This window comes from Malania oleifera, chromosome 7, assembly GCF_029873635.1.
Source record: "Malania oleifera isolate guangnan ecotype guangnan chromosome 7, ASM2987363v1, whole genome shotgun sequence".
Taxonomy (NCBI): domain Eukaryota; kingdom Viridiplantae; phylum Streptophyta; class Magnoliopsida; order Santalales; family Ximeniaceae; genus Malania; species Malania oleifera.
Window position 1 is genome coordinate 31,265,893 of NC_080423.1, and position 27,071 is coordinate 31,292,963.

The 27,071-nt window shown below is 33.4% G+C and overlaps 1 protein-coding gene across 1 annotated transcript; it reads left to right on the forward strand.

Annotated features, from left to right (window-relative positions):
- Positions 1–2,703: 2,703 nt before the first annotated feature.
- On the forward strand, positions 2,704–9,886 carry LOC131159945 (homeobox-leucine zipper protein ROC8). Its single transcript, XM_058115192.1, has 10 exons — positions 2,704–2,867; positions 6,070–6,187; positions 6,277–6,468; positions 6,580–7,065; positions 7,247–7,348; positions 7,439–7,648; positions 8,079–8,250; positions 8,350–8,618; positions 8,719–8,808; positions 9,317–9,886. The coding sequence occupies exons 1-10, from the start codon at positions 2,749–2,751 to the stop codon at positions 9,698–9,700; spliced, it is 2,142 nt and encodes a 713-aa protein (XP_057971175.1). The 5' UTR covers positions 2,704–2,748; the 3' UTR covers positions 9,701–9,886.
- The last annotated feature ends 17,185 nt before the right edge of the window (positions 9,887–27,071 follow it).

Here is a 27,071-nt window from a genome sequence, read left to right on the forward strand (position 1 = left end):
TCTCTCCAATGCCTAAGTTAAAGAGTGTTTCAAGAGAGATTGTAAGCAACAGTGAAATTGGATTAGAATTAGATATCTTAACCTCTCTGTAGTACCCTTTTTATATTGGTCAGGTTTGACCCTAGTAGATCAGTCATTTATAGTGTTTGGTGTCGATCACTTTGATCATTATAGCGCGGATGTGGATCACTCCGGTTAATATATGGCAAGCGTCAATGGTTCTGGTCTAGCGATTGACTTTGTAGGTGATTTCCCACAATAATGATGGGCACATGCCTTCTCTTTAGGATATATGATATATGTGGGGTATATCACAAACAAAAGTTCAACAACAAATTGGAAGATTAATCCTCCTTTTAGCGTCTAAAAAGGGATTTATTCTTACATCTCTTTCTTCTAATACATAAAATCAAACGAAGAATGAATTCCAAGCATTTGGAACAAGCTAAGAGAGAGAGAGCTAAAAATATTTAACAGGAGAAACAAGTATGTATTATATTTGTTCAAATTTTATAAAATGGAGTATCTTAATTTTCAAATAAATTAATAAAAAATTATAAATTTTCTTCTTTTAACACTTGCATATAAATGTTTTTTTATCGAAGTTTTCATGATTTAATCATGACATATAATAATGCTATAATTAATTTAATTTGAGAAGTAAGATTTATATTACATTAAAATGTTGTCTTAATTGTAACTAACAAAATTATAATGTTAGGACAATAACCAAAATCCCCTTTTTTTTTCTTGATTTCAAATAGTTGGAAAGGAAGTCATGTAATGTAAACGTACATTTATATTGTCACTAATGCAACTTCGCTATGCAATAAAATATGTATTCAATTAACTAACAAGCAATTATACCATCTCTTGTTAAGACCCTTTTATTATTTATAATAAAAATTGTGTTTTTCTAGTAGCCATAAGAGAGTAAAGGCTACACAACCATCCATACAAATTGCTAAATAACAGAAATATTTTATTTAAAAATATTAAAAGAATGAAACATTTTAAGGATTTTAAATTTTTTTTGCTTTCGTCAATTGAAATTCAAAAACAAAAACCAGCGGGGATCGTGGATGACAATGGAGATGTGTCCCGAGAATCGGATTGATCGAACGTCCAACTGATGCACGAAAGTCGTGTCCGCGTTCCGGACTTTACTTGATCAATGAGACCTAGGGGGAGGATATTGATCTATAGGTTTGATGCTGTATCAGGGGATTCGAAGGACTTATTAGTGGCTAGAGTTTCTATATAATTAAAAAGAAAAAAATAATAAATCATTTTGAAATTTAGATTTGATCAATCTAATTCTTAGCTAGCATTGAGATTTTATCTTTCACATTACTATGTGCTAAAAAAAGTCAAGCCCCTTACACCAATTCGTTTGTTAAACTTACCAAATATATTTTCATTTTGCTTTAACTGTGCAATAAATATGATGAGTTGGCGGGGCTTGTAGATGAAGACAAAAGTCAAACAACGCGGGATTGTAAGCCAGTCGTACTGTCACAGCCATTTACAAGTTTCATATGAACTGTCAATTTTGTGAATATTTTTTTCTTAAAAAAATGTTGTTTTCTTTTCTTTTAAGAAAGACAAAACCCAATAATTATTTTCCTCAATAGCATGTCCCTGAAAAAAAAAAAGGCAAACTTTTTTTACTTAAGAAAAAAAAAAAAACGATATGGACACTTACAACGTAAGTCACATAATGCACCTGTGAAGAAGAATGACATAGTTACTGTGAAGGGAGTAGAAGGGTTAGGGATAGGCTTAAAATAACTTGAGGGGAGATAGTGAGTAAGGATTTAATATCCTTGAATTTATCAAAAGAAATGATTCATGATCGCATAAATTGGCGAAAAATGATTCATATAACTGACCGCACTTAGTGGGATTAAGACTTGATTTTGTTGTTATTGTTTATGTCATAGAAAAAAAAAATGAGGTGGAAGCACCATATATATATATATATATAGTTGGAAGACATGATCATCAAAAGAGAAACTCCTCATAAGTATAAAACAATAAAAATAAATAAAAACAAAAATAAAAGAAGGTGACTATTATATATGTTATTGATTTTTTAATGTGACACTTTAGTTTTTAAAGGCACCTAAATAATTATATCTTTAATAAACTCAAAAGTTGTGAAACAACCTTAAATGATATCAAAATATTTACGATTTCCTCGTGTATCTCTTATTTACCAGTTCCTAGGAATAAAAAGAACTTTTAAACATGTTCATTAACTTAGGTAGACGTCCACGCCAATGATTATTGTAAAATATGTCCACTCTTTAAATCATTCCCTAATATGGTTTATTCTTGAGAAGCATAATAGGAAGCTGGTGTGTCCATATACACAGAATTTGTACAAACAACCAATAAAAAATTATTAGTGAAAATGATGGTGTAGTAATAAATGGGATACTAATGGTTAGAACGAAAGCACAAATGAGTCCATTTCACATAATATTATTTGCATTTTTGCAGTATAAAACTAACATAAACTCTCTTTTCGTGGTTTTTCAAAAAGAAAAAGAAAAAAAAAAAGGATCCTTTATCTATTTACAATGGGTTTTGGTGGTGGTGGTTGTCCTTTTTTGGAATTGTGTTATGAAGATTAAATGGGTCTATTTGTATATAAATAAGTGGAAAACACATGAAACAACTAAAAAGTTACAAGAAGTAAAGAGATCATTTGTTATCCTTTAGAGCTCATACTACTGATTGACAATGGACTTCGGAATGGGAGTTGGAAGTAGGTCTAGTGGTGATCAGGAGGCTTCTAATTCTCAAAAGGGGAAGAAGTCGTATCATCGACACACTGCTTATCAGATTCAGCGTCTTGAGGCGTAAGATCTCTTTTTAATAGAGTTTATATTGATTTTTAGTAATTTTTCTTGAGTAGAACTCCATGATGGGCTGTAAAATAGGTAAACCTCCATACCTATACACTCTTCCATGCTCGATGAACACAAATTTGATTCCAAATTTTTAGTACTACAACTGCATATACAAGAATATTCAACTATTACGCAATTTTTTATTTTTTATTTTATTTTCCAGAGAAGTAAGCGTTACACTTCTGCTTATGATAATAGTGAAATCCGTGTTAATGCTCAATAATATATATCAATCTACACATGAATTTCTTCACTTTTTTCCTACTATTCTGACTTGTCTTTTACATATGTATATATATAAAACTTTGTTATCTCTAACAAATTACACTTTTGCTTGTGATAACAATAAAATCATTGTCAATGTTCAATTTTATATGGATGTATATGGATCTTTATCGTCTCTAATGAACCATACTGGTTTCAAACTAATGATTTCATGTTATCAAAATATTCATGACAAGATTTTTCTTACATTATTCTCCGTAAAAGTTCTATCGTTTTTTTCTATTACTTTTCTCACTCTATCTTCTCTTAACTTTATTCCATCTAATGAGTTTTTTTTTTTTTTTCGTCATTGTTTAGCTTTTATATTCAATGAAGAGATAAGCATTTGTATTTCTTTATTTTCTTGCTCTCTTTTCATGTTGTTGAGGTCTTTTTGAATAAATTAGATAGCAAAGACTTTTGTACCTTTCTGATTTATAAGTGAGCATATAATTAACTATTTTAATTAGATAGTTGCTATAGATTTAAAGTTGTGGCATTAAAACGAAAACAAGTGCTATTTGATTTGCTATTATAGCTTGTAGACTTAAATGAAAAATAAACTTGCAATAGTTAGGAAATATTTAACGTGGCTAAGTTAAGAATATTCAGTGTATTTTTAATAATCAATGATACTTTCTCAATTGAATCAATGTTTTGAGGAAAATTTTGAAGTTTTCCTTTAAGATTTTTTTACTTTTATTTCAAAATTGCAATTTCTAACTAACAACAAAAATCAACTATAATTAATAAGTTTTGACTACATGGTATATATTTAAGTTTTGGAAATGTAGACAATGCCAAATATTGTGTAACACAAGCACTAATTTTGTTAAAGTGGTATGATAGAAAAGTAAATTGTAGCAATGATGCAATTGTTGGTTGCTATTTTTGTTAGTGTACTTGTTAATCTTTTTATTGTATTATTCATAGTCTGCGTGAAAGCAATGTTCACATATAAAAAATGCCCTAGATATTGAAATTTTTTTTGAATTTTTTGTCTTTGGATTATCAAAAACACCATATGTTTCTTATTCAAAAAAACAACAAAAATATTTTATATCTGACAAAGTATTTGTGACATATTATGTACATAGAATATTTTAGCAATAATGTTAGAAGGATTATCTCTAATTACTTTTTTCTTAGAAAATTCATAAATATTGAAATAGCAAAAGAACAAACAAAGTTGCTAGTCTACCACATTTTCCTATCAAAGTGTCAAGACTTCCACTTTTGCAAATATTGAATTAATCATTTTAGTAAATCACCACTTTGTATATGTGAACTTTTCCTAAAAAGTTAGAAATCCAAAATTTAATCGGTGTTTCACATGCTTATATTCCTCTATTTCTTTTTTCTCTTACTTTTTTTTTCGCAGTGAGGAAATAATATGTCTGTGTATATGTATGTGCAATATCATTTGTGAAACATAACCTTAGGTAATTGACTAGCATAAGAGGCTCTAATGAACTATTATGTTGATTTTTCACTAACAATAATCTATAGTTTATAGTTTGAATAAAGTACAAACCAATTTTAAAGTTCATTTACTGAATTGAATGAGTAGTGTAATACTTACCTACCAAATATCACACTTTTACTTATCTAGTGCTTCATATAGTTGTACTCTATACATCGTACCATATGCACAAAATAATGGATAAATAAAAGTGTGATATTTAGAAGGTAAGTGTAGCATTGTTATTTTGTGCATATTGTACTATGTATATAGTACTACTATATAAAGTAGTAGGCAAGTAAAAGTGTAATGTTTGGTAGGTAAGTGAAACACTACTTATATATATATATATCTATTTCTTTTAATGGCAGTAAAAAAATTTGACAATAGCAATTAAAAAAAAAACTCCCATGATGTAATAATGGATGGAAGATTCCTTTTTTTTTTTTAATTTAAATTAAATGAAGTTGTCGAATTATATTAAAGGCTAATATTTAAGTGAAAAGAAGAGAGCTATTAAAAGGCTATATCTTCCCAATAAAAATCATTGAATAGTTGACACGAGAGTTTAGTTTTCAAATGAAATAGTATAGAAAGTGGACCTTTTTTATTCAAAAGGGGACCAAAGCACATAAAAGATGGACACATAGTAATCAAACATAATATAAAGGATTGAATTTGAGCCCCTTCTCTACATCCAAACCAAAATATCGAGAACAAGCATTGAGAATATTTGAATGCACAATTTATAAAAAGATGAAGAAAAAAATTAAAGAAAAATGACAACTAACTGAAGCATAGTTTATATAGAAATAATATATGCAAAATTTGAAACTTAAATTTGTTAACATTAAACAAAATCATCATGCTTTCTGAAAATTTGTGCATTCTATTGTGCTTTGTGCATTAGTTATCCCTTTTAGATTTATTTATATTCTTCTTTATGCAATTATTTGTGTATTTGTTGTACTCACCTATTCTAACACATTCTTCTCTAAATGTCATTTTCACAAATATAACTTTCTTCTAAATAGTTGTTCCATCTCTATACCTGAGAACCCACCTCTCCAAAATGATTATGAGTGCTATTTGATTTTGATAATTGAAAATTTTGCAAACTTCTATTCTATCAATATTTCATATTGATATTCAATTTATTTAATTAAGAATAGCTCTCATTACTTCTGTGTTGCTTCTATGAACATTATTTATATTAACTTTGTATGCATCAATGATGGTGTACTCCAAGTTTTTCATATTGATTTGGTTTTTATAATCTTAGTTTCTATTTGATCAATTTTGATAACATTTTGTGCATGACTAAAGGCTTTTCCTTAATAATTTTATACCTATCAATCCACCTATCCTTTTATTTGACTATCAAATAACTATCTATGCTAATAAATTATTTTGATTAAAATAAAGCTTTTTCAAGGAATGTCCGCATCCAGATGAAAACCAACGAAAGCAACTGGGCAAGGAATTGGGCCTTGAGCCTCGACAAATCAAGTTTTGGTTTCAAAACAAAAGAACTCAAACAAAGGTGCCTTACTTTCTTAAGACAATAAATATATGTCGATTGTCAATCTTACATTAGTAATGACAATTCATATACTATGTGGTATGTTCTAGACACAAAATGAGCGTGCAGATAACAGTGCTCTTCGGATGGAAAATGAAAAGATCCAATGTGAAAACCTATTGATGAGAGAGTCACTAAAGAACATTGTTTGCTCATCTTGTGGGGGTCCACAATTTGGGGAAGAAGAACAAAGGCGTAATGTACAAAAATTGCAACTCGAAAACACCCATTTGAAAGAAGAGGTGAGTTATGACTATTGAAAACTGGATAATTGTGCTTACTTTCACCATATCATTTTTCTTCACTTAATAATGTCTTTGCTTAGTTAATTTTCATCTTTGTGTGTTTTGTAGCATGAAAAGGTATCCAACCTTCTTGCCAAGTATATAGGGAAACCAATCGCACAAATCCAGTCATTGCCAACACAAATGCAATCATTGACTGCACTTGGAGCTTCATTAGATATATCGACAGGATGTTTTGCAAGCCAAGGGATGGGAAGCACTTCCCCTGATATCGATCTTCTTTCTGGAAATGCTAATAGTCCTACATTTCCATACCAATCAATAGGAATTTCAGAGATGGAAAAGTCACTTATAATTGAGACTGTTTCAAGTGCAAGGGATGAATTGATTAGGCTTATACGAATCAATGAGCCTTTGTGGATCAAGTCCTCGACTAATGGGAACTATGTTCTTCACCATGATAGCTATGAAAAGATGTTCCCTAGGGGTACTCACTTTAAAGGTTCCAATACTCAAGTTGAATCATCGAAGGAATGGGTATTAGTACCCTTTAGTGGAAAGCACTTGGTTGACATGTTTTTGGATCCGATTAATGTAAATAACAATCTCTTTCCTCATACATAATTGATGTTTGCTAGTTAAATCTTTAGGATTTGTTGCTTAATGTCATGACTCTTCTCCAAATTAGATCTTTATCTATGATGCTAATAAGTCATCTCTATCTTTATATTGATACATTTGTACATTTTTTTTAATGCCAGACATGGTTTTGCAGGATAAATGTACGGATCTTTTTCCTTCAATTATTACCAAAGCAAGGACAATTCAATCCATTGAAAGTGGAACAATTAGAAACTTGGGTGGTTCCTTACAATTGGTCAATGGCTATTCATTAGTCTACCTTGTTTTTTCCTTTAAGTTTAGTTGAAATTAAATAAGATTTACTAAATCAAAATATTTGATGCAGGTGTATGAACAGATGCATATTCTCTCACCTTTAGTGCCTCCTCGAGAATTCTACTTTCTTCGTTATTGCCAACAAATGGAGCAACACTTATGGGTGATAGTGGATGTGTCCTATGATTTCTATAAGGAGAACCAACATTTCTCCCCTTCCTATTGTTGGAAGCTTCCATCAGGGTGTATGATTGAGGAAATGGCCAATGGGGACACTAGGGTAAAGAAACAATATTAAAAACTAATTTCAAGATTTTTGTACTTGTTTCTATTGCTAATTAGGGTTTTGCAATAAGTTTTGGAGAACTCCATCATTGTTTTTTTTTTCATAACATAGATTTTCTTATGCTACCATCTTACTTAGTCATTAACACCCTTTAAAGAGTTAGTATTGCGCATCGAAAAAAGTTATTATAGAAAGGAAATATTTTTAGGAAAGTAAAGTACAAACAAAACGTTAGTAAGCATACATTTGGATATCAAAAGAAATTATTACATTGCCTCATCAAACGTCATACACACATATTCATATGTATAATGTATTCCAATCTTTCATTATTATTTTATTTTCCATTGAATAAATGATGCATTTTATGTTGTATATAGTTTAAGTTTTATTATTTGTATTGAACCATTGAGTTATTTGGTAGGTTACTTGGGTGGAACATGTTGAAGTGGATGATAAGTGTATTCCGAAAAACCTCTATAGAGATATTGTAAGTGGTTGTTTGGCATTTGGGGCAGAACATCGAATGCTTACTCTTCAAAGGATGTGTGAGAGATTCATCTATACATCCTCAGAAATCTTGCCCACTGGAGGAGGTATATTATAACAAGTTTCATCTTACTGTTGTTCTTTTTTATTAATCTTTTCCTCAACTATAGCTTCTAATAACATAAATGTTTGCATGTCATGCCTAGTTATCACTGCGCTAGAAGGTAAGAGAAGCATAATGGATCTAGCACATAGGATGGTCAAGAACTTTTGTTCAAACTTAAACATGTCTAGCAAACTAGATTTCCCCCAATTGTCTGAATTGAACAACAACGAAGTCCAACTCTCCATTCGCAAGAGCATCGAACCAGGCCAACCCAATGGCTTGATTGTTAGCGCTGCTAGCTCTCTTTGGCTCCCTTTGCCTCCACAAACCATATTCAATTTCTTCACAGATGAGAAACAACGACCTCAGGTTTATAAAATTTTTTCTTGCCCATAATTGATCTTTGTTTTAGGACTATATATATACAACACTACCATTGAGGTTAAATCCTAGTTTTTTCTTTGAGCAGTGGGATGTTCTTTCCAATGGAAATCCAGTGCAAGAAATCGCACATATTATATATGGAACTCATCCAGGGAATCATGTATCTATTATTCGGGTACGTAATTTAACTTCTTAGTTTTTCCTGAGTTGGATAATATAGTGTGTAGAAACCACAATTTTGTGATCCCAATCAATTTGAATTCAATTCCCATAGCAAATTAATGGAGTGGAATTGATATTCATAATCTTACATATTTGTCATATCACTTTTCATTTCATTCAACTCTTAGTCCATTTTATTCCAACACACCAAACTTAATCACGACAATATTGAATTGTAGCTTATATATAAAGTAGGTATGAAGTACTCATTTACTAACCTTCAATTATGATCTTAATTATATTTATATGAATGCCAATTGACCAAAATTACAATAGTTGTTGAAATAGTCAACTAATGAAGAAAAAAAAATTATACTAAAATATGCTAAAAGCACATGAATGTTTTTCTAGTTTTGTTTCCACTCTTTCTCTCTATGCCTCTCTTCCTCTATAGTGTAACGTATACAACTAAATATTTAGCATAGATTCATTGGTGCAACATTATTTTTATGCATAAACAGCCATTTGTCCCTAGTGAGAACAACTTGATGATGCTTCAAGAGAGCTGCATAGACCCTATGGGATCCCTTGTGATTTATGCTCCCATTGACCTTCCAACACTAAATATAGCAATCAGTGGAGGGGACTCTTCAAGCATACCTATACTTCCATCAGGGTTTATAATCTCAAGTGATGGCCACTATGAAGCTTCTTCAACTAGCAGCCCTAGCACAAGCAATAGACCAGGAGGCGGTTCACTTCTCACTGTAGCTTTTCAGATACTGGTTTGCAGCCTCCAATATTCAAAGCAACTCAACATAGACTCTGTGGCCACTGTTCATACTCTCATTTGCACCACCGTTCAGAGAATAAAGGCTGCCTTAAACTGCTCTCCCTTTGATTGACCTACCTACGCATGGCTACTTCATTCTTATGCATGCATGTTGTGAGATACATGTTAAAAACTTTCTATTTGAATTTGGTTTCAAGCTAGCTAAGGGTGAAATGTGTTACATTGGATGAATGGTCGTTAAGTCCTTTCTATTTACCATCTAGTTCTTCAATAATATCTAGCTTCCATTGATCAATCATATTCATGAGACTTGCTTGTCTGGAACAAAAATTCTATACATTTTGAATGAATGTGCTAACCATGACCAATATGTAGATACAAATCTTAAGGTTATGTTTGCCTTGGCAATGCAATGATAATGTAATATAGATATGTAATAATTTAGAGAAAAAACACTTATGTAAAAGGTTGCGTTATTCCATCCAAGGTTGAATGAAAAGGTATATACACTCTTATAGTGAGAATTGGAAATTGTTGTTCCTTCTCTATTCCTAATTATGTATTCATCAAAAAATTTTGCATTATTATTTATATTATGATAATTACACTTCCTTTTTTTGTTTAAACTATAAAATTCTTCATTTATAACCATCACAGTCATATGAATAAAAATTTCACAAGTCAAGTCGAACCAAAGTACTCATAATTTTGCATAATACTTTGTCCATCTTTATTATGAGTGCTCCACTTGAAAATTCCCTAGACCTAGCCATAACCCTAATTGGATGTTGTCTGACACGGTTTTAGATCCATCATATCAATTATTTACTCAAATATGTATTGTATTTTATGTTCACATTTACTTGATTGTTTGATGCTAAATCTTTATACATTTACCTGTATGACTAGCAATTATGTGCCACCATTTTTGCCACACTTTTCATAATGCTAAAATATATGTATCTCATTGTGACAAGATTTTAAATAGTGCAATAACATATCGTTGAAATAGAAAGCAACAATAAAACATTTTCCTTTTACATATGTTTTTCATCAAAATAAAATCAACAAGAACAAATTTGATTTTTTTCGTTATAAATTTGACGAATAAATCAATTATGCATTTATAAAAGGGGGCTTCTTAATTTTCTTCCCAAGATTATGCATCCAACCAATTCATAGTTACATTATTTTATGAATATATTTACCAAAAAGAATTCAAATCAAATATTAAAGGTGAATACTTATCTTTTCTTGGCTCTGATTTGGTAAATTTTGTCGCAAACAATAATAATAATTGATAGAAAATATCACCGGCACTCTACATTTATTATTTCTTGTATAAGTTATAAGTTCACACTTTGATTTTTATTTTTTCCAAGTGAAAAGGCAACAAACAGAAATAATAAATTTGTCACTTTATTGTGAAAATAAGAGAAAATAATAATTTAATACATGAAAATAAATACAGAGCGTTGGACAACCAGTAACATTATTTTTTAATTAGCTTACCTCACCGAGTCAAATAATTAAAATAAAAAAGATTCGACAACCATATTGAGATTATCAAATGCTAGATATTTAATAACGATGCATATTTAATATCTACACGCAATTTTTATGACATTAATAACTTTACAATAAAACCTTCACTCATTTAAACGATAAATTTATTCTCCAAACTTGAGTCCTCACCTAAGAATCGTAATAACTTCTGATATTATAGTATGCCTGAAACTACTAATTAAAAAATAATAATTTGGACCTTAGGTTTTTTTGTTGATAAAAAAGGGCGGCACCTCCATTTATTTATTAATAAACCCTCACTTTTTACAGAAGAATACCGTGGTTACAAATTAAAACCAACAAATCAAATTAGGACAAACAAAATTAAATATAACTAACAAAAAAGATTAAAACATAAAAATAACTAAAAATAAAACGAATTACACCAAACGAAACTCTAGAGATAAACTAACGACGAACAAAAATAAGACCCCACATATCCATCCGAAAGATATCTTTCAAATAACATGATAGAAGGTATTATTCTTCGTAGATTACATTATTTCTCATTTGAACCTTAGTTTCTATATAACCTATACTCCTAATTACAAATCAAACACAATTGGTGAATATTCAAATCCATTATAAAAAGGAGTGGAGTAAATAAAAATATAAGCTCAGAAATTTAAAATGGCCTCGGCCCTCACACGCATTAATGCTTAAAGAGAAGGGGCAGGACCAGCTAGCAGGTACCCTGGATTGATTATAAGCACAAGAGGGCTCTTAATTCATGTGGACCGGTGGATCTGTGTCCTACGCAGGTAAATGGCTTGTATAAATGTATGCATTTAATATATACATATACACATATTTAATGCAGTATCTTTTTAAACCACCGCAAGCTCTTAATGACAGCATTTAACATTGAACTAAGGACAATCAGCCCTCACCACACATTCATATGCAAGAACCCCAACTCATTTAATCATTTCTCCAAGTTGAACATTTTTATGCACGACTTGTTTCAATTATTAATTAATAGAATTGTTGCTTACAATTGTGGGTCTAGAACATATGACGTGTGGGAAAAATAATTCGTAATTTAAATTTTTTATTTTGAATAAAAAAAAATATAGACTTTTCTTGAGTTTTGGTAATAAGACATAAACCCGCCACGAGATTTAAAAGATCTTGCCAGCCTCCCTTGGACTTTGATAAAGAGTTGCAGACGATTGATACTAATGCTTGCTATATAGTAATTTTAACACTAAGAAGTTCAAGCAAGCTAAAATGTTTCTGGTAAGCATTTAAAACATGTATTAAGTTAATTTCCATATTTATATCAGAATAGGCTGCCATATAGGTCCTAAAGATAGAAAATTTAAACCTAGATCTTATGGTGACAAGAATTACTGTGGGCAACAATAATTAATGCTTTAAACAAACATGACACGGTAAACTTCTAACCTAAGCCTAAATGCAGGCGAGCATAACAAGATAGGATTTTAATTTCAAAAGCTCCCCCTTTTGATTTTTTTTTTTATTACATAGGAACTCCAGCCTCCAACAAACCCTTCGGACCTCCTGGTGCGGCACCAAACCTACGGATTAGCATCCTCCCCCTAGGTCTCGCTAATCAGGTAAAGTTCGGAATACGAACACGGCTTCCGTGCATCAGTTGGACGTTCGACCAACTTGACCCCCAGGACACATCTCCATTACCATCAACGGTCCCCGCTGGCTCACAGAAAACTCTCACCATCCACGGTCCCTGCTGGCTCACAGAGCGAACTCTCACCATCCATAGTCCCTTCTGGCTCATAGAGTAAATTCTCACCATCCACATGTACTGCTGGCTCCGTAAATGTATCTACCTGGAATTAAACCTCCGATGCTCCTTCTTACGTGCTGATGTCTTTCCACCGCACCATGCCCAGCTCCCCCTTTTGATTTAAATACAAGCTTAGATGCTAATAACCACTTATATTGATACCAAATGTGAAATTCATTAAGTTTTAAATAGCATAAGCAATCAATTCAAGTCTTTTGAACAGTTTTACTAGCTATTGATTAAGCAAATTTTGTTCAACTAGCAAAACTATCTCTAAAGAACACTCATGCATTAGGAAACTAAACATTAAGTCTTGTGTAGTGTTCATAAATTCCAAAAACAATCCATATCAAAATATAGTTCCATAACAAGCCAGATATGGTGTTCATGGCTACCAGAAGAGCCTCGGGACTCAAAAACAAAAACAATGATGCATATGAGTCCATATGAGAATTAATTTAAAAATTGTTTTCTCCTAAGATGGAGCTCATGCTCTCCTATTTGTTTTCATGCACACATTCACTGCATATTGCATTTCAACCAGCACACGATAGCCAATCAAGGCTATACTCAAATAATTATGCAATAACTATGAAGTTTGGGTTTAGTATGAAAATGAAAACTTCCCCAATATCATGCATTTGCTCACAATTTATGGACTTTAATCAAGGCATATGAAATTGAATTTAAAAGCAACTTGATTAACCATTTAGGTCCTGAATGAAGTTCTAAATATAAAGTTTAGACCAAGTGGTGTTCATGAATTTGATTTTCTTAGAAACATAGAATACGTATACAGTTTAGAGCATTTAGGAAAATTCAAAAATCTGGCAGCATGCCATTTGTAAACAGATCATTTTTTCATTTAGCAGTTCATAAACACATGCACAAAATCCAGGTTGTTTCTACAACATGCAGTACATAGATCTACATCAACCATGTAGATGGCTTTCAATTCAAGCATGCAACAACCTAAACAACTACCAGCATCCATTTTGCACGTCTGCATCAGCTATGCAGATGACATTTAGTTTAAGCATGCAATCTAGCACAGCTCAATAATAGTTCATGCAAAAGATATACCATCCATCAGATATTATAAACATTTAGCACGATATGGATGATCGGTGTTTAGTGTTGTGCATAAAATAGGGGTATAACCAAAAAGATGTTTATGAATTTTAAAAACTACTCCTCCCCCTCAATAATGCAGCCTACTCATTATCATCTTATGCCTTCATTTTTTAATAATTTTAACCTTGAATGTATAAGCTTTAAGGGACCAAAAAGTCACAAACAAGATTCATTCTGAGAATTAAGCCTATTTTTGCATCTTTGCAGCACAAGTTTGAATGGCTTTCCATTTTAACTACTCGTGCATATGTTTCTTTGAAATTAACACCTTCTTCTAGAATGAAACCTATTTGTTGACCTGATAGGTCATTCCCTATTTTGATTATGATAAATACTCAAGTATTTAATGATTAATGAGTTTGTATGCAGGATCAATTGGAGATTTCAATATGATGCACATGGACGTGAAGAAGCTACAAACCCAGTCCATTTATTTCTTGTAATTTAATTAAGATTCTTCGGCTTTGTGATAATTAAAGATCAAAGGTTTGTAATAATTAATGGATTGCATGCATGATAGGATAGATAAGTTCAAAGGCCTTAGGTTGACTATAGGACCTACAATTATGCATGAAAAAGTCCCCTATAATCTTAGATTTAACTATCATATGAATAGGGACAATTTTATAAGAAGAATAGGACCGAAATGCACAAAGTTGGCATGTTCAGTTGACCAAACCCCAACACTATGTGCACTTCGGTAGACCGAACCTCCCCAGAGTCAATGGTTTGACCCTTTGGTCGACCGACCTCAAAATAAGCAGCAACGCCCTGGTCAACCAAACTTTTAGTAGAAAATTGACTTGGTTGACCGAACATCGACCGACCATTCATGTTCGGTCAACCGAACTCAACTCAGTCGATCGAACTCAAATCGGTCGACCGAACCTCGGAGGTTCTAAAAATCACTTTAAGCCTGGTCGACCATCTTCCCAATTCAAATTCATCCCGATTGACTGAACCATAAAAATGGTCGATCGACCCTCTTGGGTTGCTCGGATTTTACCGAGGTTAAAACATTGTTAATTTTATTAACCCTATTTAAACTTTTCCAAAAATGCCATATAGGTCCCAAACGATTATAATTTCAGGGGTGTCTCCTCATTTGCATGGATTAGCACAAGAATAGCAAAAACAATTAGCAACTTTTCTCTAAAATCCAAAAGTTCCATTTCTCATATTCAAGCTTCCTAGATTCATTCTTACTCATTTTTATTGCTAAAATCACTTAGTAAGAGTGCTCTTGTGTTCATCTCATTAAGCTTACACTCTCATCTACTTGTGTTGATTGAGATTCATTTTATTTTGAGAGTAAGCATTAAGTTTTTCTAGGAGACTTCGTTTATTAGTCTTTTGTAGGAAAACTTCTTTGAACTTGTGAGTTTTGCATAATCATTACAATACTCAAGAGCTTGTATTTTGTTTTATTTGTAAAAAAATCTTTTTTTGCAAACCATTTTCAAATATCTCTTGTGCTTATTTTTTAGAAAAATAGTTTTGAGATATTTGCTTGTGTTGTGAAAGATCTTTGTTGCTGAATATTGTGATTGATATTATTGTCTTGACACAAAGATCCTAACACTCATACTCTCACGCACTAATTGCTATACTTGCATTATTTTTTAGAGTAGACATCAAAACTACATTGAGCTTATCATATCTTATCATTCGGTACTGTGTTGATTATATTGGCGCAAATTTGCTTGATTGAGAAGCATATAGTTTGTACACAAATTTTATTGTAGATCTGTTTTATTCTATGTGTGGCCTAAGGGGGCGATAATTTGGCCCAAAAGGATTGGTTTTAAAGGTTGAGCTCAACCATATGCTAATTGATTTGGTTATAATTAGGTGTCGCTCCACCCGTTAAGTGAGCCTTAGTGTAATCCTTGTGCTTGTGAGTCAAGGCGGGGACGTAGGCACTGTTGCCGAACCTTGATAACATATCTGGTGTTATCTCTCTATTACTACTTTATTGTGCATGCTTAATTAGTTTACTTGTGAAGTTTAATTTTTTATGATTATATACATTGATTTATTTTATTCGCACTAGATTGACCTTAGGTTTGTAGTATCAAAGCATAATAGCTTAGACTTAATAGTTATTTTGTAAAAGATCTAGATGGCTTATAACGTGTAACCCTTTTCCCCGAAGGACCCTCTTCCACACGACCTCCTGTTTTCAGTGGTGTCAATTACACCTTCTGAAAATAGAGGATGCACATATATCTTCAGAATATTGACTAGAAGGTGTAGAGAGTTGTCTCTAATGGAAACTATGTTCCTATGAAAACAAAAGGTACAACTAAAGTTCCTAGGACTGAAGAGGAATATACTGATGATGAAATGAAAGTTGTTGTTTAAATACTACTGCCATGAATAATCTATATTGTGGTCTTGATGTTAACGAATTTAATTGAGTTATGACATGTTCATCTACTAAGGAGATATGGGATAAGTTAGAGGTCACATATGAGGGTACTAAAAATGTAAAAGACAGTATGATTGATATGTTGACTAGTGAGTATGAAGCATTTATGATGAACACTGGTGAGTCCATTCAGAGCATGTACACTAGATTCACACACATCATTAATTCACCGCATGCATTAGGTAAGATCTATCCTATGTATGAGATGATTAGGAAAGTCCTTAGGGGTTTGCCTCATGTTTGGGAAGCAAAGGCTAAGAACATATCTGAAGGTAGAGACCTTAAGGCTATGTCATTAGATGAATTGATAAGTTCACTTATCACCTATGAGTTAGCTATTAATGAGAGACTTAATGAGCACAATAGGATGAGAAAATGGATTGCATTAAAAATGTCTACTAATACATCTAGTTAGTGCAGTGAACCCGAATCTGGAGATGACATGGCTACACTTACTAGAAAATTTAGCAAGTTCTTCAGGAATAACAGTAGACCATACAGAAAATATAGAGAGTCTGCATCTGAGAAGGGAGAGTCTAGTAAAAGAAAAGAAAAATTGAATGCTCCCACGTGCTATAATTGCAACAAGGTCGGGTACATCAAACCTGATTGCCTGTTGCGGAAGAAGGAGTCTAGGAAAAAGAAGAAGGCTATGAAAGCAAGCACTTCATGGGATAAATAAAGTAGCAATGACTTAGACTCAGACCGCAATGATTCGGAGGTTGCTAACCTGTGCTTGATGGCACACGATGATAGGGTATTATCTTCCTACTCCTTATATTCATATTATTCTGATAATGATGATTATGATTCCAATAGCATGCCTAGTTATAAAGAATTGCAATATGAATATATTCATGTGACAAAATTGCTAAATAAAATGACCAAGGAAAATGATTTTTTGAAAAAGAAATGTGAAAATTATTCAAAGCTTGTTGAAATGGGAAAATATGTTCATTCTTCTTGGCAAGAAGAAAAGAATTTGAAAATGGCTAAACTAGAAAGAAAATTGGAGGATAGCTCCAAAATTATTTATAAATTTACTGAGAGCCAACACAATTTTGAAAAACTCCTTGGGACCCAAAGAAACTCTCTGAGTAAAGAAGGTCTCAGATTTAATGGTATTAAAAATGTGAGACGACCTAATCTTTACTTGGGACACTTTACTCAAAAATCAAACTCACAAATTCCACCCAAAGATCCTCAATGTCGATTGATATGTTTTAAATGCAAACAAATTGGTCACATTCAATTTGACTGTCCATTCAAAAAAAAAAAAGCATGCAAAAATTAAAATGGTGTGGAGAGTCAAAGGTAAATCAGGAACTAAACCCTTTGGATCCAACAGAATTTAGGGACCAGCGTCAGTATTTAGATATTTTTGCAGGTATGCTTAAGGTCATCTTCTTCCAAGGACAAATGGTACTTGGATAGTGGCTGCTCATGGCATATGACTAGCGATCACTCCCAAAGATGGAGGATACGTAACATTCGAAGACAATGCAAAGGGGTGAATCATCGTATAGGTAAAATTGGAAAGGAACCTTTCCTGGTTATTGATAATGTATTATTGGTTGATGGTTTGAAACATAATTTTTTGAGTATTAGTCAATTGTGTGATAAAGGATATAAAGTATCTTTTGAAAATGATAAATGCATTGTTGAGAGTATATATGATAACAAAGTACTTTTTACTACTGAATGTCATGAAAATGTGTGTATAACTAGTTTTGACAATTTAACTTCTCAACAAGTCACATGTTTTTCTACAATGAACGAAGCTAGTTGGTTATGGAGCACGTCAATCACAAGCTATGTGGCCAGGTTTGCCACAGCTATAGCACACAGTATTCCCACCTCGGCATTCCCCCTAATGCTTTCGATTACATCTGGCACAAAGGAAAATGCATTCTCTCGGTAATCTCGATCAGCCTTATCTGACCTCTGACCCCCAACATCACGATCTCTCCTCCAGGAATCATGTCGAACATCGGTATCTGAGCTAGAAGATATGGATCTCTTCTTCTATTTTGCCTCCGCCTCACACTCCTATATACCGACCTCAACTACCATGGCCCTGTCCACCAGCTCAAAGAAACTTTGAGTCATCAATGCCCTGACCGTGTATCCCTGACCTCAATCCTTTCTTAAACATTCGAGCTTTCAATGGTTTTTCCGAAACCATGTATGGAGCAAAACATGATAACTCCAAAAACTTGGTTGCATATTGTTGCACCGTCATGGACCCCTGGGTCAAATAAAAACTTATCCTCTTTCACCTCTCGGGTGGCAACCGGGAAGTATCTACCGAAGAAAACCTCCTTAAAATGACTCCAGGTAATAAATGTATACCCTGGCCCTTGTTCCTCCACCAGTTTTGCTGACCTCCACCATATCTTGGCCTCCCCAACAAGTTTGAAGGTGGCGTATTGTACCTTCTACTCCTTAGTACGATGCAGAACAGTCATAAGTTCCTCCATCTCCTAAATCTAGTCCTCAGTTTCAATCGGGTTTGCATCTCCTTCAAAAGTCGGCGGACTTGTTCGGGTAAACTGCTAAAATGTGCATCCCCCAACTATCGGTGGCTGACCCTGTTCTCTCCGAGCTTCTTTCCTAGCATGATGCATTAGACTACGTAGTACCACCAAGACATCAACATCATCCTCACAGGAGGTATCCACGTGTTTATCTCCTCCAGTATCAACGTCCTTCGCCCTAGGATCCATCAAAAAGACAAAATAGAAATAATCTTATAGATCCTCATTTATCATATGTGAAACAAATTTCAATGCGAAAAGTTACTATAACACGTAAGTTCTAATCCACAATTCAATTATACCATCTTACTACAGAATCATAACACCAACACAACTATGCACTCAACTGACCTATCATTCCAACTTACGTGCCCAAATTCCAGCCTCTCTACCCAGAAACCAAACCATTAATAGATTTACCATAGTTTTCTAGCAATCGTCACCCGTGGAAAAATACAAAACACCATAATAGGATTATCGATTCCAAGTTTCCAAACCACTATTCATCCTAACCTACCAACTCTTATTCTTATCCTAACTTGAACCTATGCTCTGGTATTCATTATCCTTAAAGTTCATAACACCGTTATGCTCTTATACCAACTATAACACCCCGAACCCGCCAAGAGGTAACATGTTACATTCACCTATATTTTATATCGTACACCACAATCATGCAGCGGAATTAAAACATTATACCTCAAATTTAAATACCAAAGTCTACCTGTATACATATATGTACCCCATAAACAACTACTACTACTTGTTTATATTACATACCAGTACTTAAAAGCATAAACTATACATAAGCTATTTATACAAACTTTCCAAAATTACCCAAAACGCTACCCTGCCAGAGCCCTAAGCTCGATCTCCCAATGGACCTAAAAACATGATCATCCACTAGGGTGAGACACATCTCAGTAAGGAAGAACAAATCATAGCAGTGTGTGGCAGAGTGTTTAAATATTAATAAATATATATTCTTTTTCCATTCACCGTCTACCACAGCTGAGAAATACATCATTTATATCAACATTTCAAACTCACAATCATAATTATTTTAAATTATAATACCCAAAAATAAAGAAGATTACCCGCTCATACAAGTAGCTTCCCTCTGTTCTAATACCAGTATCAGGTCACTCACCTTATTCAATAAGCCCTCAAGCTATATATATAGACAAAGTCTTCAAGAATAGGGAATGTTACCCGCCCATACAAGTAGCTTCCCTCTACTCTGGCATCAAATTGAAAATACCAGGGCACTCGCTTTTCTCAGCAAGCTCTTGGCAGAAAATTTTACCTTACCATATATATACATATAATTAAATTATTATATCATTCATCTTATTAGATCACATTCCACATAAACATACTGTCCAGACAGGACTAACATCAACACATGGGTCTAACATCAACACATGGTCCATACAAGACTAGTCCACATAAGACAAACATCAACACATGGTCCACATAGGACAAACATCTCACAGAATATATATCGTGGTCCACACAGGCACGACTAACTGCCAGTACCAATCTCCATGACCTACCCGTAGTATATCAGTAGAACAACCTCCTCAGGCCTGCCAATGTTCTACCCCAATATATAATGACAATATACAAACTCCTCAGGCCTGGAAACGTATATCTTGATTACATATAAGCAATATAACAAACTCCTCAGGCCTGCCAACATCATATTGTGATACACACGAATAAACACACAAAATAACCCATATACACACATCACAATATTTGTCACGCAATAATCTCAATAGCAGTATTTACAACCAATCATAATTTATCACCTGTTAATATTCACAACATGCCAGCATCCATAACCAACCAATGATCACAATCCAACAGTATATTTCATCATTCTGTACTCATAACAGCCAACTAAAATTATGAAAGTTGTATTCCTGCCACACAATTTCTTTTCCATATATATATATATATATATATATATTTATATATTATAACAAAGGTCAATATTTTTCCTAAATGATCAACTTTTCAAATACATCATACCTATATATATTATATTCCCAAATTAATTGGTTTAAACTTTAATAAAAACCCTACTATAATTAATTCCCCTTACCTGATTCCCTAGATTTCGCCCGCGGAAACCCTGAAATGTTGCCTGCGGCACTCACCAAACCCTAATTCAAAAAACCTGAGTTCATCAACCCAAACTTCAATACAATGTTATTTTATCATTCCCTAGGCCCTATATAATCCATCTTAGTAATATAACTTAAAAATACCCTACTTACCCATATTTTGGGATGGTGCCCAAACCCCTCAAACTGAAATTTTACTTCGGCTAAGTTGTAAAGAATCTCCCCAGGATCATCGTGGTAGCTTTTGATCGTCAAACTAGGGAGAAACGAAGCCAAAATCTTAGAGAGAAGGTGGGAGGGCTGTTTTCTAGAGAGAGAAATAGAAGAGGAAGGAAATTCCTCACTAAAAATGTGATTTTTGCATATTTATAAGTGGATGGCCACATGGCCTCGTCGATGAGACACGTGGCCTCGTCAGCAAACCAAAGAAGACAGTTCGTCGACAAAGGTGAAGAGCTCATTGAAGAACCCATAGGTCGGAATTACCCCCTTTCGGTATCTCTTCGTCGATAAGACACTGCATCTCGTTGGCGAGCCATACAAGGGAGTTTGTCAACGAAGCCAGAGCATTCGTCGACGAAGCCAAAGCGTTCGTCGACGAATCTTGTTTTACCTCCTTTAAATTTTCCTTTCTCTTCATTATTTAATTATTATAAATTTCAGGTCTCTACATTCTCCCCTCTTTATAAAATTTTGTCCTCCAAATTTGCTATCCATCATTTTCACATTTTAAAAGTTAATTAACCACATTATACAATTCAATCTATTCTAATATTTATACACCATCGGATCACCAAGAATCAAGCAAATTTATTTCTCATTCAAACGTAAATATATATTACCTGCACCTTTAGCATTGTCCTCCTTAGCCGTACCAAGCATATAGTCACGCATCGGGGCGCCACCGCCGCGAGGTACTGGGTTGTTCCTCCTAGTCTGATTAGGAGCGAGTGCATTGCCCAGTGGAACAACGAAAATTACAAGCTATGTGGCCAGGTTTGCCACATCTATAGCACAAGGTATTCTCCCACCCCCCTAATGCCTCTAATTACATTTGGCACAAAGGGGGCGGAATGTATTCTCCCAGTAATCTCGATCAGCCCTTTCTGACCTCTGACCCCCAGCATCACAATCTCCCCTCCAAGAATCATGTCGAACATCAGTATGTGATCTGGAAGATATAGATCTCTTCTTCTGTTTCGCCTCTACCTCACATTCCTGCATACCGACCTCAACTGCCATGGCCCTGTCCACCAGCTCAAAGAAACTCTTAGTCATCAATGCCACCACCTGAGCGTGTATCCCGGACCTCAATCCTTTCTCAAACATCTAAGCTTTCAATTATTCCTTCAGAACCATGTGTAGAGCAAAACATGATGACTCCACAAACTTGGCCACATATTGTTGCACTATCATGGACCCCCGGGAATATAAGGTTTCAAAAAATTTTACTTGTTAAGCTTTTAACCTTTACTTTGAATAAATTGAAGGAATGATATGGATAAGTGAAGACATATGTCCAATTCCAACAGATAAATGCTCAATCCATGACAATTCAACGTTTGCATGCTATAGCCAATACTTTTATGTTTACCCATTCATTATGATACATATATGTTGAGCTTAGATTGAATATGTTGTTTGAGTTTTCATATCGGCTTGATTGTCTGATGTTCTTAGTATACAGAGTAGTGAAAGTATGATGAATGCATATACACTAAGACTTTATATTTAGGCACACACCACTTCCAAGCCTATAGTCATCACTCCCCCTAAACCTAATCCTAAGATCTAAGGAAGAATTTAATAATTATCTAATTTCAATTTAAATCCATTTTTCCTTAGGTCCTAAGAGGTTTGCCTTCTTGATTACCCACATCATCTCCTTGTCTATGCCCCCTGCACCTCTAAATCTATATTTATATTGGACGTGCCTTTTTCTTTTACAAAATAAGCATGTTTTATATGCATGTGAACGATTATGCTTAGTTATCCCGCTTTTACTCAATGAGGCATTTTTATGATTGTGCGACTAATAATATGAACCCTTTTTGAAAGATTTATTTCTTTTAATTTCAAAGTCTTTATCTGACTTGATCTTCCCATTTTTATACTTTAATCTATAATCTTCCTCCAAGTAGATAATTTTCAAGATTTTCTCAATCTTTTTCTTCTTTAGGATGACATGATACTCTTTTAATTTTTCAAATTGCTTTGTCACCCTGTTGTTCTCATTTTTCAGAAAAGTTTTATGATTAGACATCCTAACTAGAACTTATGCATTTTAAATGAATTTTTTCTAGTTTTCTATTCAATGGCACGCTTTCATCATTAAACTTAATTCTAGAAATATCACCTGAATCAGTGCATGCATTTTTATTAGTATTATTGCTAAATTCAACAGATGATTCAACATATGATGTGGAGAAACATTCAGCACAAGAATCATCTATAAAGGTAGAGATAGGATCATATACCTCTTCTTCTGTTAATGTTATTTGCACATGATTCGCCACTAACTGATTATTTGAGCTTATACCATTTGGAGTGGCAGCCACTTTCTCTTGGGCTCTTCCATATCTCCTATCGAACTCTTCCTATATATCTTTTGCACATTTACATGTCATAATCTCAAGAAAAATATTAGATTCTAAAGCGTGATATAGCATATCCATGGCATTTGAATTTGCATACACAACAGAAGTATCATTTTCATTTAATTGCATACAAATTCCTTTAACAATTATTTTCTAAGCCCTCCAATCAATTGAATTTATAAATACACTCATCCTTTGTTTCCAGGTGGAAAAATTTTCACCAAAAAATAATGGAGGCCTAGAAAACGACTATCCCACACCGAATGGAGGATACACCAATATGAGTCATTGCCTTTACAAAAATGTTTAATTTTATGCAACAAGTCTCTGATACCAATTAAGAGAATTGGTGTATTCCCAATAGGGGGAGTGAATTGGGTATTTAAAAATTTCCTAGGTCAATTTTAAATCGCAGCCAGTATTGCAACACCTAGGGTCTTTCTAAGCAACAATAAAACCCAATGAAATTTAACTGAGCGGAAGTATGAAGCAATTAAAGAAATCTTAGTATTTCTCAAACATTCATAGTAATTAAAATATAAACATTCAAGTGCGTAAATTTAGGTGCGGAATTTAAATAGCACGAGAAAGAGAAAGCACAACACGATATAATACTAGAGATCGACCAATACTTCCTACGTCCCTGCCTCAAGCTCACAAGCAACAGAATTCCACCAATGCTCACTTACGGGTGGAGTGTCACCGTTTACAACCTCCTTTCCTTACTAGACGAGGAATACCCTAACTCACATTACAGGGCTAAGTCCAACCTACAACTACACCTTATAGGACGGTGCTCCTAGTCCTCCTAACTAGATCTGAGCCAATCCGGTGGGCTCCTAATCGGGTCTGAGCCAATCTAGTGCACAATTTACAAGAAGGTGCAAATCCTAGCTTTCCTAACTAGGTCTAAGCCAATCCGAGACTTTCTTAACCAAGTCTAAGTCTATCCGAGACTCTTTATAGGGTGAGTCTCCCTATTCAGGCCACGCCTAGAATTAGAACATATTCAAATATTTTTCACGCAAATAAGCACTTCTCAAAAAGCAGAAGTGTACACAATAAAGCTCTAAAATGCACTCACACAAGATATGAATTAAGTTCAAGTGAGTATGCGAGGTTTTTCTCTAAAAAAAAAAAATTTTTTTTAATCTTTGAATAAAGATATATATGGTAATCATTTTAAAGATTTAACCCAAAAAGCATTTCTCCAACAATATAGCTCAATGAAAATGTAGGAGAACCTAGGGTTTTCCTTTCGAGTAGGTTTTGCCCAAAATAAAATATATATGATCTTGATAAAAATGAGATATTAAATATATGCTTTTCAAAGATCTCAAGAACCCTCAAATGATATCTCCAAAATATTTTTTAAAGATAAAGTGCAGGAGATCTAGGGTTCAAACTCAAAAAGAATTTTGCAATAAAGCACAAATAAGCTTATGAATCTTGCAATGGAAGTTCAAAAGATTCACAAGCAAGGATATGTTTCTCTAAAAATATTTATCAAGGAAATATGTGGAGAAACTCAAACTATACTCTCAAGGAATGATTTTGAAATATAAGAGTAAATAAGAGTAGATGATATTTGATATGAAAAATCAATACCCAAAGTGATTTGAACAAAAAAGAATCAGTCAATTGAGGTGTTTTGAACAAAAAAGAATCAGTCAATTGAGGCTACTTAAATCCTAAGATTTAGCCCCTTTTTGACCTCAATTTTATTTTTAAAACCTTTGTAAGTGATTTAGCAAATCATATGAAAGGTTTTTCATGAAGGTGTAGGGTCCCTAAGGTCACTCTATGGTGAGCCTATGGTTCTGTTTGAGCTTTCATCCACATCATGCATGACATGCAATTATTACAAACCAAGTAGAAACAAAAATACAATTACAATTGAAATAATCAAATTTCTTTATTCTTCTTCTTCTTTTGCTCGTCTGTCTTTATGGAATACGCCAAGTTGAAACTAACTTTATGCGACTCATGGCTCCCATTTTCTAGTATCTTATGTCTGTGCAAAATTGTAGACCTGTTCACATACTAAATGCACACATAAGATACAAGTGGTTTGTCATAATCAAAATGGGATCAGACTCAAAAATTCAACACTATTTATGACATGAGTATTGGAACTAAATGAATATGAAAATGTCATTATTAATGGCCGCAACCAAGCAAGGTTCGATTGCACAAGGTTTCAATTAAGGTGAAAGCATTGAATTCAAAGAAACCTATGCACTAATAGCTAATTTGAGAAGCCATTTGAAATTTGCCCATTCATATGCAAAAAAGAGATTTTGATCAAAAAGAAGAGAATGTGAAGTAAATCAAGCTTATCAAATGTTAAGGAAAGTGTTTGAAGAGATTTGGTTCATTACCTTAAGTATTCCAAGCTAAATCTAAGTACTTTAAAAAGTTCAGGACATTCAAGCGACTAAATCCCTAGTCCAGTCGATCGAACGCTTACTGTGTTGGGCGTTCTTGGGAAATTCAGGACATTCAGGCGACTGAACGACTTGTCCAATCGACCGAATCCATTCTGACTTCAGAAATTGGTCCTTGTCTCTTTATTTCCTCCACTCCACCAAATCACCTAAACACTCAAATCTTAATATGATGTTGCTAAATTTGATAAAATTAGGCAAAGAAAAACAAATGGGGTTGTTAAATTTATAAAGTCTTAAAAATGGTGCATCACATTACAACATAGCAAGTCTCCTTTACAAAGTTTGACCCGTATATAGGGATTGGTTTAATTCCCATGAAATGCTCCAACTGATAAATCAAAATCCCAAAATCAAGGACATAAGAGTTGGTTATTATTGAACTAGTATGGATATTGTTTGCATTGATTATATAAGAAAGTTTTTTTAAGCTTCAAACTCTTGGTTAAGTCCAAACAATGATAAGACCCCTTTTAATGATATGGAAAACTGAATGCTAAATAAAGTTCAAAAAAATGGAGATCTTATTTTAAGATTAAAAAAAATGGGAGAATTTTGAACGAAAATGCAAAATAAATGCTCCAATATTTTTTTCAAAAAAAGGGGGGGGGGGGATAGTAAAGCAAAATGCAAAAAGAATGATAACTTAATCTTAAGGATAAGATGCAACCGATGAAGACTAGATTAAGGGATAGCTTAAGTTTAGGGGGAGAACTTATGAATATATTTTGCTTTGAAAACATTCTGTTTAATCATGTATGACTTCAATGTTTAATATATATGGTTTATTATGATTATATGAATGGTTGTGCTAATTGATGCATATTGGGAATGTTATTCTAACTGATATCTATGTATTGGCAAAATT

What these genes read in the sequence shown, in the direction of transcription:
- LOC131159945 (XM_058115192.1), top strand. Translation starts at nt 2,749, where the DNA reads ATGGACTTCGGAATGGGAGTTGGAAGTAGGTCTAGTGGTGATCAGGAG. An exon ending in AATCTTGCCCACTGGAGGAG is followed by an intron (nt 8,251 to 8,349) that starts GTATATTATAAC and finishes TGTCATGCCTAG; the next exon opens with TTATCACTGCGCTAGAAGGT. An exon ending in ATGAGAAACAACGACCTCAG is followed by an intron (nt 8,619 to 8,718) that starts GTTTATAAAATT and finishes TTCTTTGAGCAG; the next exon opens with TGGGATGTTCTTTCCAATGG.